Source organism: Pleurodeles waltl, chromosome 9, assembly GCF_031143425.1.
Source record: "Pleurodeles waltl isolate 20211129_DDA chromosome 9, aPleWal1.hap1.20221129, whole genome shotgun sequence".
NCBI lineage: Eukaryota > Metazoa > Chordata > Amphibia > Caudata > Salamandridae > Pleurodeles > Pleurodeles waltl.
The window spans coordinates 1,151,858,859-1,151,876,893 of record NC_090448.1 but is presented as its reverse complement, the minus strand read 5'-3'; the positions used below and the strand labels follow the sequence as shown (position 1 = coordinate 1,151,876,893).

Here is an 18,035-nt window from a genome sequence, read left to right as displayed (position 1 = left end):
AAAAGTACATTTTATCTTCTATTGGGAGGAGAGGCATGTTTGCTAATTTCCTAAGTGAAGCCCTCATGCTTCCATGCTAGTAAACTTACTGTGATTTATGAATAATTAATCTCCGAGACCCTGTCAAATGCCTTTATAATGTGTCCTCAGCTGAATCTTTCCTCTCCTTCCCGCTGGTGAGGGAACACTCTCTTCTAAAAACCTGTGTTCACGGCAGCAGCCAGTGCTTAATTTGTGCTTGTTGTTTCCGGTGAGCACCGGCACTTATTTTTGAGGCCCGGCGCTTATTATTCTTCCCTAAGCACTTGCTGCGAGCAAAAGATATCGATGGGAAAGACGAAGGAAGAGAAAAACAAAAAAAGCGTCACAATGGGAGAAAGCAGAAAGCTGCAAGAGTGAACTGAAAGGGCAGGGAGTGGCTATAAATGGATTGACGAGGCCCGAGATGGCTTCAGGATTATGCTGCCTCAGTATTCCTGTTTCCACATTTAATTGGAACAGACGCGTGTTTAAGAGGAAGGCTTTGAGCACCGGCACGTTTTTATTTACAAATTAAGCACTGGCAGCAGCTGACTGCCCATGCCAGCTGCCTCTTCCAGTGATGACTTCAGGAGGGAGGGCCCACTCCAGATCTACCTATTCTCTCTCTGATTGATTATTTGGAATTGGCGATGCGGATGACTAGGACGGGATTATGCAAGACCAAACCGGTGAAAAACTATGTAAAACAGAGAAAAAGGTCCAGCGTGCACATTCAAGGCGCGAAAAAATTAACAGAATCGGTACTGAGACAAATGTACAGCAGAAAAGTACCTGCACCCAGGTAGTCACGGCCGAAGCATCACTCGCTGGGAGAATCAGCGAATTACCTAACGGAACAACAGGGTGTGTTGGGATTCAAGGGATGAAATGGACATCTGCTGTGAAGCAGACACAGGGCTTGAAACCTAGATCGTGTGAGGCTGCTGATTGGACTATCTTGTGCTTGTGATGCGATGCTGAGGGAAACATGAAACAGAAGAAAGACTATGTACAGGAGCATTTACAGTGTTGACTCTTAACGTTAGCTTAATGCCTTATTTGTCTCCATGACACAGAACTTCGTTTCCATTTCAAGAACAAAAGTGCACTCGGAGGGCTAAGGCCAGCTCTTTTCCTTGCGAGGAAAGACTACAACGCCCTCACTGGACAGGTTTTCTAATTAGAATCACTTTTGCCAGTAACACAAAGCCATAAGTTCGGCTGACCCCATTGTATAACCGGACCCTTCCCATATACTGTTGCACTATTATATATGTATGCTTCCAGTGTATTCTGGTGTAGGCCGTCCCATTTTCCAGGACCCCATCCTAACTACAGGTTTTTGAAGCGGCGTAAGCCCACAAAATGAAATGGAAGGACTGCAATGTTGCCCCCTGCATAGGCACTAAACTCCTTCCAGTGTAAGCATGTGTTGTTTTTGAACGTGGTCCAACAAATGAGTTTCTTTTGCTATTGTGGGTGCTACCCTCCATCTGTGCTTCTAGCGCGCCATGACTTCCCCTTAGCTTTCCATTGACGTGAAGGCACGTGCTGCAAAGAGCTATTCGTGCATCATTTCTCTCTTGTTTCCCACCAATCCTTTGAGGCCTGCTTCTTGCTTCGCCTGCATACTGCTGCTGACACGTTTTATTTACAGTTTCAATTTAGGCTGCAAGATTGCAAGGAGATTTCTTTCGAGTCTCCTTCTGTAGCTCTTTGCAAATGAGCTCGGTTGCATTCCTCGGTAGGGCATTCCCCAGGTGCAAGTGGATGAACAGGATATGCTAGGCCTCAAAGCTCCAATGTAATTATGGGAACGCAAACCAACCTAAGGAAACCCTCGCCTTACAAACCTCATTGCGTGCACTTAAGATAAGATGGCTCCTGGGAAGGGTGAATGTTGACAATCTATGCAACGCTAAACAGAGACCATCAGTACGGTACAATTATTGGCATTGGTTTGCTATCTTAAAGTGTCAAGAGACCAAAGAAATGGAAAACGTTGTAGTATGCAAACAAGTGAATAAACAGGGCTTGCTGAAGTTCAGGCATACTGCATAGAAGGTATGGAACCCCAAGAACTGAGGTGAATCATCCTTGTCCAAGGAGGCTACTGCAAACTGTGTGTGCACTGACTGGATCTGCATGGGGGAGACAATCACCCGCACATTGGGAGAAGGCAACCTCTTCAGCCATTGACTGTTGCAGGATGCTAGAACACATAGAGAGGAAAATCACATAGCAATTATGTCAAGGAAGTTCCCACACTCCTTCAAGAAAGATGTTCCCCCCAGACCTGCAGGTGGTTAAGAGAAAACAACCACCGAATCACATGTCTGTGCATGGGCAGTTCTGCACCCACTCCTGCCTTATGGCAGTGCCCCGTGGGTAAAATGACAAAATGTTTACTGGTTAAAATACGGGTATCTATGACAGCTGGATCTTATCTGGGCACACCTGTCGTTTGATTTTGTGCTGGGGAGGCCCCTTTGGAATGACCTTACGGGTTCAAAACGTCGACTTGTTGGTCCTAACCATTTTTCATGTGATGTCGAATGCCAGGAAAGGATGCCAGGAATTTTTGAATGTTCATATCGTTGGATTCTGATTTTTTTTTCCTGATGGTTAAGACTAATGCTCGCGCGCGCGTATGTATATATATATATATATATTGCCAAATTTTGTGGCTGCACTCTATTCACCTGCATTGCGCTGTCACCAGGAGCACCTGCAGTCCTCTGAATGTGGATACATGTATTGATGATATATGTCTAAAATAAAAGTGGTAAAACTGTATTTTTTATACATTTATTGTGTTGGGATAGTAGGGACGACAAGTAGTGTAGCCTTCCTGCTGAATCAGAAGGGACTGCACTATGCGTCTTTTCTGACAGTAAAATAAAATATGCACGCTCTAGAACATGTAGGTCATATATGACAGTTCTGGCCACTCACCAGTTTAAGCGGCACACATGGTTCTTTCGGTGGGTTTGCACATAAGTAAAGCAGAGGTCTAATCTGTTGGATGTCTTTCCACTTTAGAGCAAAACAAATAATTTTGTAAATCGTGTGTGCTTAAATCTGTTTGGCGATTTGAGTCTGAGGAAAATTATTTTGTTATTGTTTCTTTTGATCCTAATGCTTCCGAGAAGTTTATCAGGAAGGTAAGGAGGCCCCCTGCGGGCCCGTTTTACTCCTCATTGTAGTGAGGGAGTGGATGGGAGTTCATTGTAGCTTCTTGCTGTCTACCATTATCCATCTGCCTACTGTCAGCAGGTCTACTGTCCAGACCCCGAAGACCCGATGACGAACACCTTCTCGACCTTAATTAAGTGCAATAGAAAATCATGCTACAGTGCTAAACTAGCAGCGAATTAAGGCCCAAAATCTAACAACTACTCAGAAGTTGTTTTGATGTGCCCAGCTAAGAGCTTCGACGGATTCATTTGTAATCCAAGACCTAACTCATTTTTTGATGTAAATTAAGTCCATCCAGAGGGCATGGTCGGCTTAGGATGCAGAGAGCAGATGGGACTGACCTTAAAGTGAATCGGGGTATCCTGGCCAGGAGGGCTGAGGAAAGTCTTTGTTGGTAGAGAAGGATTCACACAAGAAGTAGGATATTTCTTGCAGCCCTGCTGTTTTTACTTACAATACGTTTCTCTTCTGTAGGCTTCGCAAGGAGGCGGCCACAGGACCTTGCTGTATGGACATGCGATCCTTCTCCGGCATTCGTTCAGTGGAATGGTGAGTTCTGCAGCTCTAGTGAACTTAGTACTGTTCTTCTACGCTGCCTGGAGAATTAAAGAACCGTAATACCCGGGTTAGTAAATATGGAGTGACCTGCTTGCACCAAGGAATCTGATACCAAGTAAAGGGAACAAGGTTTCCAAGAGTCCAATAGGGCACAGGATTAAAATCAATATAACCCTGAAGTCCCACCCCCAGTGAGGCAAAGAAAATTACATTCATTCAGTGACATGTTACCCGTACAGAAAAAGATGCAACAGTAAAGAATCGAAAGAAAGAAAAACAGAAACAAATGACAAAATGTGCCCTCAGAACGAACAACAGTTACCGTTTCCCTATCGTATTTAGTTAGCAGAAAACTAAAAAGCTCCTCATCCTTCAAGCATATCTGCTTCCAACAACCGGTGTTATCAGACTTCGTGAGTTACCTTTGTTTTACCTACCATATATTACTCTGAAAGCGTGGAAAGCCCTTTTCTTAACGTATCTTTACACATGTTTATGGTACAGTAAGGGAAAGCGTCCCAGAAGTTTACTTGTCATGAAGGGAGGCAAAGGGAGCTTTGCAGTTGCTGGCACCCACAACGATGGAGGCTTACAGCATCATGGCTCCCCACAGGGGTGTGGAGCACAACTAGCCGTTTGGGAAGCTTAGCCCGTTGTGTGGGTAAGACTTCGTGGGAGAGCAGCTCAAGGGACACTGGCTGTAGAGAGGTGACTGGACCACTTGATGGAATTGTGGGAAAGGGCAGAATGCAAACAAGGCAATGCAGGGTCAAATGAGCACGTCTGGTGCCTAGAAGACCTGGGTGAATAGGGGAGAATGTGTCGTTGAATGTATAGCAAGTGTCTGCAAACATCTTATGATGGTAGGGCAGGGTCACTAAGCGCAGGTGTGTCTGATACATGGTGGGGTAGCGAGCATGAGTGCAGGCCGGGTGCCTATAAGACCTGCTAAGATAGCAGGACAGTTGACACTCAGTGGGCAGACCAGGTGCCTGCACAATTTGGTGATGTAGGCAGAGTGGTGTATACTGAGTGTAGACCGTGAGCCTCTAAGACTTGGTGAGGTGGCGAGCAGAGAACATTCAGTGCAGGGCAGGTGCCTCTAAGACTTGGTGAGGTGGCGAGCAGAGAACATGCAGTGCAGGCCAGATGCCTCTAAGACTTGGTGAGGTGGCGAGCAGAGAACATGCAGTGCAGGCCAGGAGCCTCTAAGACTAGGTGAGGTGGCGAGCAGAGAACATGCAGTGCAGGGTAGGTGCCTATAAGACTTGTTGAGGTGGTGAGCAGAGAACATGCAGTGCAGGGTAGGTGCCTCTAAGACTTGTTGAGGTGGCGAGCAGAGAACATGCAGTGCAGGCCAGGTGCCTCTAAGACTTGGTGAGGTGTCGAGCAGAGAACATGCAGTGCAGGCCAGGTGCCTATAAGACTTGGTGAGGTGGCGAGCAGAGAACATGCAGTGCAGGCCAGGTGCCTATAAGACTTGGTGAGGTGGCGAGCAGAGAACATGCAGTGCAGGCCAGGAGCCTCTAAGACTAGGTGAGGTGGTGAGCAGAGAACATGCAGTGCAGGCCAGGCGCCTATAAGACTTGGTGAGGTGGCGAGCAGAGAACATGCAGTGCAGGGTATATGCCTATAAGACTTGGTGAGGTGGCGAGCAGAGAACATGCAGTGCAGGCCAGGCGCCTCTAAGACTTGGTGAGGTGGCGAGCAGAGAACATGCAGGGCAGGCGCCTCTAAGACTTGGTGAAGTGGCGAGCAGAGAACATGCAGTGCAGGGCAGGCGCCTCTAAGACTTGGTGAAGTGGCGAGCAGAGAACATTCAGTGCAGGGCAGGTGCCTCTAAGAGTTGGTGAGGTGGCGAGCAGAGAACATTCAGTGCAGGGTAGGTGTCTATAAGACTTGGTGAGATGGCGAGCAGAGAACATGCAGTGCAGGCCAGGTGCCTCTAAGACTTGGTGAGATGGCGAACAGAAAACATGCAGTGCAGGCCAGGTGCCTCTAATACTTGGTGAGATGGCAAGCAGAGAACATACACTTCAGGCCAGGTGCCTCTAAGACTTGGTGAGGTGGCGAGCAGGAAACATTGAGAGTAGGGCAGGTGTATGTATGACTTGATGAGGTGGCGAGCAGAGAACATGCAGTGCAGGGCAGGTGCCTCTAAGACTTGGTGAAGTGGCGAGCAGAGAATATGCAGTGCAGGCCAGGTGCCTCTAAGACTTGGTGAGGTGGTGAGCAGAATACATTGATAGCAGGGCAGGTGCGTCTATGACTTGGTGAAATGGGGATCGGGGGATATTCAGTGCAGGCAAGGTGCCTGCATGACTTGGTGAGATAGTGAGCCGAGAACATTCAGTGCATGCAAGGTGCCTGTATGATTTGGTAAGATAGCGAGCATGTAGGGCCTGTTGACCTAGAACAGCAGTGGATATTTGGTGCAGGTCATGTGTCTGTAATGTTTGGTATAATGGTATAGGCCAACTGGTATGGCATAGGCCAACTGTCTACAGGACTTTGTAACGTAGTGGGGCAATAGACACTGAGTGCATGTCAGTACCTGTAAGACGTTTTTAAACAGTGAGCAGGCCATAGTAAGTGCCATCATGGACACTCTATGACTTCTTGAGACGGAAGGGTGGCAGACATTGAGTGCAGGACAGGTGCCTGTAACACTTGGTGAGACTGTGGTGAAGTGGACTTTGAGTGCAAGCCAGTAGTCTGAAAGACTTTGGTAAAATGGGGGCACAGTGCTCACCGAGGACATGCTAGGCACATGCGAGCCTTGGTGAGATTGAAAGAAGTTGGCATTAACTGCAGTCCAGGAACCTGTGCGACTTGGAGGGTTAGTGAGACGTGGTCATTGAGAGCAGGGTAGTTGCATGGCAGGCTTTGTGAAATAGTGGGATAGAGGACATGCAGTGCAGGCCCAGTGGCTGGTAAACCTGATGAGATGGGCACAGAGTGCAAGACAAGTGCCTGTAAGTCTTCGATGAATAGCGGGCAGGAGGTAAAGTGCAGGACTGATGATACAGGGAGTGCAGAATTATTAGGCAAATGAGTATTTTGACCACATCATCCTCTTTATGCATGTTGTCTTACTCCAAGCTGTATAGGCTCGAAAGCCTACTACCAATTAAGCATATTAGGTGATGTGCATCTCTGTAATGAGAAGGGGTGTGGTCTAATGACATCAACACCCTATATCAGGTGTGCATAATTATTAGGCAACTTCCTTTCCTTTGGCAAAATGGGTCAAAAGAAGGACTTGACAGGCTCAGAAAAGTCAAAAATAGTGAGATATCTTGCAGAGGGATGCAGCACTCTTAAAATTGCAAAGCTTCTGAAGCGTGATCATCGAACAATCAAGCGCTTCATTCAAAATAGTCAACAGGGTCGCAAGAAGCGTGTGGAAAAACCAAGGCGCAAAATAACTGCCCATGAACTGAGAAAAGTCAAGCGTGCAGCTGCCACGATGCCACTTGCCACCAGTTTGGCCATATTTCAGAGCTGCAACATCACTGGAGTGCCCAAAAGCACAAGGTGTGCAATACTCAGAGACATGGCCAAGGTAAGAAAGGCTGAAAGACGACCACCACTGAACAAGACACACAAGCTGAAACGTCAAGACTGGGCCAAGAAATATCTCAAGACTGATTTTTCTAAGGTTTTATGGACTGATGAAATGAGAGTGAGTCTTGATGGGCCAGATGGATGGGCCCGTGGCTGGATTGGTAAAGGGCAGAGAGCTCCAGTCCGACTCAGACGCCAGCAAGGTGGAGGTGGAGTACTGGTTTGGGCTGGTATCATCAAAGATGAGCTTGTGGGGCCTTTTCGGGTTGAGGATGGAGTCAAGCTCAACTCCCAGTCCTACTGCCAGTTCCTGGAAGACACCTTCTTCAAGCAGTGGTACAGGAAGAAGTCTGCATCCTTCAAGAAAAACATGATTTTCATGCAGGACAATGCTCCATCACACGCGTCCAAGTACTCCACAGCGTGGCTGGCAAGAAAGGGTATAAAAGAAGGAAATCTAATGACATGGCCTCCTTGTTCACCTGATCTGAACCCCATTGAGAACCTGTGGTCCATCATCAAATGTGAGATTTACAAGGAGGGAAAACAGTACACCTCTCTGAACAGTGTCTGGGAGGCTGTGGTTGCTGCTGCACGCAATGTTGATGGTGAACAGATCAAAACACTGACAGAATCCATGGATGGCAGGCTTTTGAGTGTCCTTGCAAAGAAAGGTGGCTATATTGGTCACTGATTTGTTTTTGTTTTGTTTTTGAATGTCAGAAATGTATATTTGTGAATGTTGAGATGTTATATTGGTTTCACTGGTAATAATAAATAATTGAAATGGGTATATATTTTTTTTTGTTAAGTTGCCTAATAATTATGCACAGTAATAGTCACCTGCACACACAGATATCCCCCTAACATAGCTAAAACTAAAAACAAACTAAAAACTACTTCCAAAAATATTCAGCTTTGATATTAATGAGTTTTTTGGGTTCATTGAGAACATGGTTGTTGTTCAATAATAAAATTAATCCTCAAAAATACAACTTGCCTAATAATTCTGCACTCCCTGTAGACTTAGTGACATGAGTGCAGCCCAGTCACAGCAAGACTTTGAGAATAAGGGAGATGGGGAAGTCACTTATTGGGTCCTTTACCCCATTGGATTCCCTTCAATGGAAGGATAATTCCCGCTCTCGGATTGGTTGGTATCTATACAGTGAAGGCAATCAGATGTGAGCTTCTAGGAAGAACAAAGGTGGATGTTTGGGGAGGGTTTTGTGCCTGAAAGCGCTTAAACGAAAAGTGCAGGTGAAGCTCTGCAAAAAGTCTTTGGAAATACCAAGCCGAGGGGGTGTGGAAGAGGCAGGCCTCGCAAGGATGATACTCTTAAAATCTGTGCCTCTGTGTAGGGTGGTAGTGGGTGCCCAAAGACGTGAGACTAGCTCTAAAGATGCAGCATTCACAAGATGGAGGCGCTTCAAACAACAATCCCTCCTTAGAATGACAGGTGCTGACGAGACAAAGAGGCGTCATGAGCTCAGAGTCCGGGCGTTCTGGAGGGTCACCTCTCCCTCCGGGCACACGCTCAGTGCTTGTTTGCCGAGGGTCACACGGCGCGGATTAGATCCGAGCTTTCAGAAACACATCTTTGTGGATTGTTGTTTTCATGATGTTTTCATGGTCCTGACTCTGTTTTTCAGTATTTGACGTGCTTGACAACATCCAGATCCCTCACCGACAAGCTTTCCTTTGACGTGGGGCTCCGGGAGAACTCAACAGGTGGGTATATTTGGTGTGATGTTGGATGCTGTGGCGTCTAAGTGCTGTGGAACTGAACATCAAATGATAAATACACTGTCCAGCTAAGTGTAGACGATCTCTGCCCTGTAATGTGATTCTGGAGACACTGGAAATCCTTTTATTACCTCCTCGCCTGTCTTTCTCGTCCTAGTTACTCTCGGGCGAGTCTCACTGGAGCGGGGACAAGTCGTGAGAAAAGCAGTGGGGTGGGGACGAAATAAGATAGGTAATATACAAGTGCCATAGCGACGTGTGACAGTGTGTGGTACATCACATATGGCACCACAGGATGAGACATCTGTAAAACAATTGCATTTTAAAATAAGGGGGTACTTAATGGCTATTCGTGTAAATACTGACACTGTCCGACACAACTGGCATTCTCACAGTGAAGGCTCTTTTATATGAAAATTGAACAAAGTTAAAAGCTTGCTTCCAAATCATAGTTTCTCTTAAATTCTTGTTAAGCAATATAAAGCTTAGTGCCTTTGTTTCCCCTTCACTGCTCTGGCACCTAGGTGTGGGGCTGCAGATGCCTCCCAGAAAGGAATATACTATCACCAAGGGTGAGCAGATGGCCCTTAAATCTTCCCCGTGTCTTCGGCCCAGCTTGAAAGTAAAAAAGCCCCTGCACCGCCTGTACCTTTGTTAGTCTTCAGAAAACAGCCAACATTGCAGGGGCAGGTAAGTGTGTCCCGGGGCAAATTCAGCTTACTTCACTGAGGCCCAACGTTTTACCAGGTGGGGCGTCGTCCGCAATATAAAAAATAGTGGGTAGATGGCGTACACCTGCGTGTACCCCCGACTTGTTTCGTGCTCTGGAGTCATTGTTACTTCTTCAAAAAATACTTCCATATTCAACTCTGCTTCTTATGACTATAAAAGGATACTTTGGCCTGCCCACTTTTGTCTGTCTCCAACTGAAAATGGGGTGCTACTTCTGTAGACTGCCCGTGGGCAGTAGTCTGCTTTCAGGTACGTGTCTCCTGCTTATTTTCTGCTCTTCTTTAGCAGGCGTATGTCATGGTTCCTCACATGCCTTGGCACTAGCTGGGACGGAGCTGACTTTTTTCACTGCGGTCTCCTGGCCTGAGACTGGCCCTCCTCCAGTGGACATAGGTTCCGTCCCTTTCCTTTGCACATCTGTGCTCTTTGAGACCACTTTCAGCTCTCTTTAAGAGGATGTTGCCCCACTCTTCTTGGACCTTTAGCCATGTCTGGTGCTTCGCTAACTCAGAGTCCGAGTTTCACTTGCTTAGGTCCAGGGTTTTAGGGTTTCATATCATCGGGTCCTTCTTTTCTCCTCCCTCATCGTAGGGTGAGCTAATGATCTTCCTGTATTGTGTGGATGGCACATTTTTGCCTACTGGACTCATTGCAGCTGTTGCATCACTGCAGGGGCCAGTTTCAGAGTCTCCGATAGAGTTTTGATTCCTGAACTTTAGCCCTTCTTGCTGTCAGCTTACAGTAGTCACACTGGTAGGATATGATCGAGTGTGCTCCATGGTTGATTCTGGTACATCCAGGACTTGATTATTCATGGGATTTGTGTCACAGAGCCTGCATCTCATTGGATCTGCTATGGGATTTGGTCTTCATCCAAGCTCTGTTTAGGCTCCTTTGGTGTGTCTTACTATTTCCTTATTTTGCTGGCTTGTCTTTAACCGTGATAGGTATTTTTTGGTGGGCTGCCTTCCTTTTTTTCTGTTGGGTGGGTCTTCTCTCCTGTTGGGGCTTGGGAGTTTGAAGGTCTGTGCTCTTCATGTTATCACACGTTCTGTGATCTACTTGATTTCTAATCATTGGGTTACCACTCAGTAAATAGTTCTACTTAAAGGTATGCTCAATTATGTGGTGTTTGAAAGGTCTCTCGAGGTTCAATAGCTTAAAACGTCTTAACACACTGTATGCTCCTTTAGCTTCAGTTTTGGAGCCTGCTTCCAGTCGGTTTATTGTCAGTGAGTCTGAAGGTTTTTCAAATAAATGAAAATTGATAGTAATCTTAAAATAACAACATTATCTCGTTTTTTTATATTAAGTTTTACTTGTACTATGTGATCCCACCTGTGTGCTTCATGCTCTGTTCGTCTGCTTGCTTTTTCTTTTTCCTGATCCCTCTCTCCTCTTGGCTATGCAGTGTTCAGTTGGGATTCTTTCTGCAGCTGCCACCTTGGCAGTCCTGTATTTTGCTAGTCAGACTCGGGCTCTAATGGCTTTGGTGGCCTATGACTTCTGAAAAAGTGGTCACTGTTTGCCCTTTGTTCCTTGAGGCACATACACTTGGGTTTCATCCCCATGGGATTGCTTTCCTGAGTTGAGCTTTATTAAGCTATTACATTTTTGTGTCTGGAAATCAATCTGTATTGCTGGGTTTTTGGTCAGAGGAAGGTCCTTGTGGCAGTGTTCAGGCCTTAAAGTACTTGGTATGTCCCTTGTGTCCATCTAGCTCTGGTTGCAGAACCTTGCTCTACATAGTCTGTCCTGGCTGTCTTTCTCCCTGCATTGCAGAGTGCGCCTCTTTCTCCCTCCCAGCTCTCACTGTGTATCCTTTTAAGGAGATGCTAGCTGAGGGCTCTTGGTGTAACAAGTCGTGCAAAGGACTTCTTTGTAGCTGTGTACTGCCTATGCACAGTCCTCCATTTGCAACTTGTTCGGGAATTTTTCTTATTCCTGTAGGCTTCTGTGGATGAGGAACGGTCTCAATGCTGTACACCCTACTACAGTCACTTTAGATTCTATGACCAGTATTTTATCCGATCACAAAGATGTTTCCAGAGGCTTCTAACCAAGCATGGTGACCTGGCACTTCGCGAGGTGCAGTGTGAAGCATCTTGTCATTGCGCAACCCATTCAGCACACTTGTAAATCATCTCTCCACGAACCACTATGTTTCAACTGAGGATCAATGGGGAAAGTGCATGTTTTTCATTGCGCCTGACGGGCAAAATGCATATTAATCCTGTCTGATTACCTAGCTCGGATTGGTCAGTCACTAGGCAGAGTCGGTAAAAGCTCTGATGGAGCTGGAGAGAAAGTAGAGGTCCATGATTTTGACAGCACTGAAAGCTGAGCTTAATACCTGTAGCTGAATACTACCTCTCGGCCTCAGAGTCACCTTTGTTTGCAGTATTCATTCTGTGCACACAGAGAGGATGTGGCACTTTGATTTTCTTGTCTTCTAACAGAAAGCCCTTTCCGATAGTAGGTCTTTGTGCCAAGCGCAGACTTTATCAGACACGCTCTGTTCATGTGAATCATGTCATTGTGCAAGGCCATCGTTTAATTACATTGGTCACCCTGGCCTATTTCTTATGAGAGCTCATCAGCTTATTACAGTGATCTTCTCCATTGCTCTAATAATGTCTAGCAGTAGTAACAAGAGCGAGCATACTCGATGTGAATCAATAAGTGGCCAGGAAGGGGAGGTGTGCATTGTTTAGAGCACATCCTGGCTAGGCACAGACTGGCTGAACGGCCGTGGGAGGCAGCTGACTTTGAAAGGATGTTATTTCACTCGAAGGCAAACATTGCAATCTGAACTTGAAGAGGAAAACGAAAGAACGACATTGTTTTGGCCCAAGGTGTCCAAGTCTCTTTACTTTCAAGTAGTCAGTGACGGTCCAGGCTTTCTTTGGTGATTTTTGCCGACTTTTTAGGTGGCCTGTGTCACCAAACAAGTCTTAATTTACATTATCTGAAGTCTACCAAACTTCAGCAGTATTGAGGTTTCTCAAGTGAGGTGATTGTGACTTCCTTGTCCACATTGGCAACACCAACACCAAGGTTACCATTTCATCGATGGCAAATTGTCAAATACAGCATGATTATCAGCCTCCATTCATAGGCCCTGGACGTATGGGTGCAGGGGAGTGCTACCACAACCCCAAAATAAACATGGTGGAGTTCAGAAGGTGCATGAGCCATAACATTGCCTTTAAATTTGGTTTTTATATTGCCATATTTGCTTTGTGTTCAAAGACGGAGATCAATTGTCAAGCAATATCTTCTGACAAAATTGCTGCTTATTCTTTTAACATGGAAATTGATGTTTACTTTTCTTTCTTTGACTGCAAATGGAGCAGGTTTTGTAAAGTGAAGCATCTGACAATCTTGCTTGGATACAGAGGGAGTTTGAAAAGAAAGGCTGTAGGATGTCAGTTTTTTTCCTAACATGATTTGTAGAATATCTTATAATATGTCAGCAGTTAGGAAAGCACAAAATTAAGAACATTTTTCTTCTGTAAATCTTAAGTGTGATGGAAAGAAATAATTTAGTAGGATTAAAACAAGACACTTTACATGGTGATGTGCAAATGATAAACTATATAGCATGCAAACAATAATGGGTGGAAATGAGGATTCAGAAAATATTTAACAGTAAAACTGCATGTCTGTGGAAATTGTTTTGCCATTTCAGTGAAAAATGTGCTGCCTGTAAACAACAGTTTGTTACCACACCATGCTTTAGTGATATATTTGTGACAGTATACTCCAAAATACACCACCAAATACGTATCACTCTCTTACCACTCTCCTGCTGAATGGGCGTGGCTCTTTGCTGTACTTGTTCTTTGCGTGATCCCTATTGGGCCGTTATTCCCTTACACTATGGGATTCAGTTGCACAAGTGATGCCTATGGTGTCAGAGAAGGCCTGGGTAGGACAGATGCAGCTGAATTTACCATCCGATGTGGACTTGACACGACCGACTCGCTGGGCAGAGCAATTTCTTCGTCAGTGGCCTTGCAGTTCTACCTCTGACATAGAACATCTGGCTTTTCAGGAGATGTTCAGGATTCCCACGTGGACATTCCCTTTGATGGCTCTTGCTTTTTTGGAAACAAGGCAGATTCAGTACTGGAGCGCTTCAAGGTTAGCAGGGCTACAGGGAGGTCCTTGTCTATGGCCCCTTGTCAACCCCGATCTGCCTTCTGCCCCTTTCATGGCCACAGAAGGGGGCTCCAACTGTGTTCATACCCTCCCAGCCACCATAGTCAGCAGGCTTCCCAGCCTTTTCGTGGCCGAGGGCATTGTTGCTATAGACTGTGTGGGACAGGTGCCCAGTAGTCAGAGGAGTCTATCACCTCTTCAGAAGCCTCTGCCTCCAAGCAACTTTAGTCTGCCCTAAGAGCATCATGGGCATCCAGTGGAATGCAGTATATGTCATCACCTCCCTCACTGGCGGTCAGTAACATCAGACTGTTGGGTACTCCAGATAGTACAAAGGGGCTACTCCCTCCCCATTGTGACACCCTCATCACCCTTGCCACCCACTTATGATTGGCTGATGGAGGGCAATCTCTTCTTGCATTGTCAAAAAGTGCAGGATCTCTTGGCCAAGTACCCATAGAGAGAGTATATGCATCAGAAGTAGGTCTTGGTTGCTCTTCCTGCTACTTTCTGGCATCAAAGAAGGATTGAGGATGTTGTCCCGTCCTGGATCTGCGCTTTTTCAAACTTTTCTGGGAAAAAGAGAAGTGTAAATTGTTCACACTTGCCCAAGTTTTGTCTGCCATAGATCCAGGAGACTGGATGGTGGTAGCATTGGACTTGCAGGACACATATTTCCACATTCCCATCCTGCCTGTCCACAGACATTATCTGCGGTTCATAGTGGGCCAAGAGCACTTTCAGTTTGCTGTGCTACCTTTTGGTCTTACGAGTGCCCCTCGGGTGTTCACCAAGGTGATGTTGGTGGCCACAACGTATCTGCAGGGGTCAGGGATTTCAGTCTTCTCGTACCTCAATGACTGGCTGTTGAAGGAGGGCTCACCCCAGGCAGTTGTCACCGACCTTCAGGTTACGGTGAACCTCCTGCAGTCACTGGGGTTCACTATCAACATGCTGTTGTTGCACCTGACTCCCAATTAGACCCCCCTTTCATCAGAGCTGTCTTGGACACAGTGCATTTCCAGGCCTATCCTCCCACATAGCAAGACTTCAGTGAGTCTGACTCTGAGGCTGTTGGGCCTCATTAGCATCTTGCTGACTTGACAGCCCAGTGGGTGCAGCACCAGGGGAATCTTTGACATGGTCCAGATCTCAGAGGGAACTACAGTGGTGGCCAACAGAACGTGATTGGGTCAGTGGTAGACCCCTTTCCCTTCCCCAGCCAGATATAACGGTAGTGACAGATGCATCACTCCTGGGCTGGTGCGGCCATCTGGGAGAGGTGGAGACCAGATGACTCCAGTCTTCGGCAGAGTCCGTGCACCACATAAAGCTGTTGGAGCTTTGGGCAATTCGCTTGCCAATTAAAGCTTTTCTTCCTTCAATCATGGGATGGCTGGCACAGGTGTTCAGACAACACCACTGTCATAGGGTACTACGACAAATAGGACAGAGTGGGGTCATGGGCCATTTGTTAATAGTACGGAGCCTGACAAACTCAGCCAAAGATGCCTTGCGGATCACAGATGGCATCTCCATCCAGAGGTAGTGCAAGGTCCCTTTCAGAAGTGGGGAGAACCTTGATTAGATCTGTTTGCCACCACCAAGAATAAGCAATTTCAGCAGTTCTGCATGCTGGAGTTTCCCAGGAGACTCTTACTTTGGAGTCGCTTTACATCTTGAGTGGAGCTCAGGCCTCCTGTGTGCCTTTTTGCCCAAACTACTCCTGCCCATAGTTCTCAAGAAGATCATGATCGACCGGGCCCAAGACATTCTTGTGGCTCCGTACTGGGAAAGTCTGGTATCCTGAACTGTTGAGCATGGTCATCAGTCCTCCAATGGCTTGACCTAAAAAGAGCGCTGTCATTCTACCTTGGCCACGCAAAGGAGTTCCAGGTGGGAGAACAACTCTTCGTGGGGTACGTTGGAGCTTAGAAAGGGAAGGCCATACAGAAATGCTCCGTGCTCTGTATCAAATTATGCTACACATTGGCCAATTGGCATCCCCGGTGGGTGTGCATACTCATTTCACCAGAGCCAAGGCTGCAACCACTGCATTAGCATGCAGAGTCCCAGTCCTGGACACCTGTCAGTCAGCAACCTGGGCATCTCTCCACATGATTACCAAGCACTGATACCTGGACAATCCGGTCCGTAGGGACAGGCACTTTGCCCACTTGGTCTTGCAGGACTTTCTAGTGTGAAATTGGTTCAAAGAACCTCCTCTCTGGAGGTACTGCTTAAGTATCTATTCTGTACTAAGAAATATATGGCTAAAAGTCTTTATCAGATGAACACGTTTCTTACCTTCGGTAATGCCTTATCTGTTAGAGACTTCATCTAGACTCAGATTCTCTACTGACCCAACCCTCCTCTCCACTCTGGGAACAGATTTATAGACTTAGGACTTTTTCCTCTTTCAGGGTCCTAGTTTTCACACACTGGTGGTCAGTACTCTTCTTGACTCCGCGGTTCTGGCGTGGAAAGTCTCATAAAGAAACTGAAGCCAACTTGCTTGGGTGGGGCTTATTTAGGCACCACACATATTACTTCCTGCGTGGATAATGCAGACAACAAAAGCCAATGTTTGATAGAATTTAGTCCAGCATGGTTGCATACACAGAAAGGGATGCTGAGTTAATGTTATTGATTTCTTGAGGGCAGCATAGTGCGTACACAGAAGGTTATGTCAAGTTAATATTACTAATTTCTTGAGGGCATCATGGTTGCATTCACAGAAGGTGGTGTCCGATGAATATTACTGATTTGTTTGACATGATGACCAGGTACATTTATCAGTGAAGATGGTTGAATATGGTTTATTTAAAACTCAATAAATATTTCTTTCTCAACTAACTTAAATACAAGGTGTTTAATACTTTTAACTACTTTTGAAATAATGACTGTCAACTAGAAGTGAATGATCAGACGCCATCTCAGAAGTAAAGGTAATTTGTTTGGCAGACCATTCTTCTAAAGAAACAGTTAATTTGTACATACCCTTCATTTGCGTCTTAGGGGGAGGATGAAGAAACAGCAGACCCGGAGTGTCCCTGGGGATGGTTCCTGTTGGAGGCTCCTTTTCACACAATCTAGTATAACCAACAGCTGCTGGCTTATTATATCCACTCTCCTCCATTTACACAAACTTTTAAAGGCACTGACCCTCCAGTAAATCTCCTGTATTCTCAGTGGGCCCGTCCATCAGTACGCATATCTACTGCACATCACCAAGAAGCACCCACAGCTGATGAAGCTCACAGTACTTAACAAACCTTAAACCTTCTTATTCACAAAATGCAAATGCTTCTCACGTTCTCGCTACAAGAGATGCTGTTGGGGGCTCAAATCTCCTCATAGCTGTGGTGAGTTAGTGGTTGTCCCCCTAAATATTTCCAATATGTTTCAATAAAGTTGTGCTAATGCTGTCCATCTCACAAACCGAAAATAGGACATGATTGAATGATCTGATGAGGGCATGAGATGCATTGTATTACGTTTTGCTCTGAAAGCTTTATCATACCTGCAGGGATCCTGATGTAGGAAGCTGGCCTATTGTGTAGTGAGCACCTATGGTTTTATCACCTTATACCAGGTCCAGGTATCCCCTATTAGTGAGGTGTAAATGGTGTCTAGGAAACCGGGACTCTCTAGAGGTAGTTGTGGATGAGCAGTCAAGATTTATCTAGTACACATACAAAGCTTATGCAATACCACTATAGTCACGCAACACATACACACATGGAAGAACCATACAGTGTTACAAAAATAAAGGTACTTTATTATGGTAACACAAATAATAAAATACTGTATAGACAGTACTCTACTAGCAGGAGAGTAAACCCACCATTATATACATATTAGTAATCAGCAATTGGCATAGAAAGCAATAGAAAACAGTAAAATAACAGAAAATAATGGAGACCCTAGGGGGAGACCAAACCATATACTAAGTAAATGGAATGCAAAAGACACACCCGCATCCAAGGAAGTGGAATCTGTAGAGGGGAGCTGAGGGAACTAGGAACCCCAAAAGGTAAGTAACAGAG

General features: G+C 45.9%; 1 protein-coding gene across 9 annotated transcripts in view; it reads left to right on the top strand.

The window, feature by feature from the left end:
• Positions 1-18,035, top strand: part of RYR3 (ryanodine receptor 3) — a 1,450,647-nt gene that overhangs the window by 291,359 nt on the left and 1,141,253 nt on the right. For all 9 annotated transcript variants that reach the window (XM_069208992.1, XM_069208994.1, XM_069208991.1 and 6 more), the window contains 2 exons: positions 3,694-3,768; positions 8,997-9,075. In XM_069208992.1, the coding sequence (XP_069065093.1) occupies positions 3,694-3,768; positions 8,997-9,075 (154 nt within the window). The remainder of the gene's footprint in view (positions 1-3,693; positions 3,769-8,996; positions 9,076-18,035) is intronic.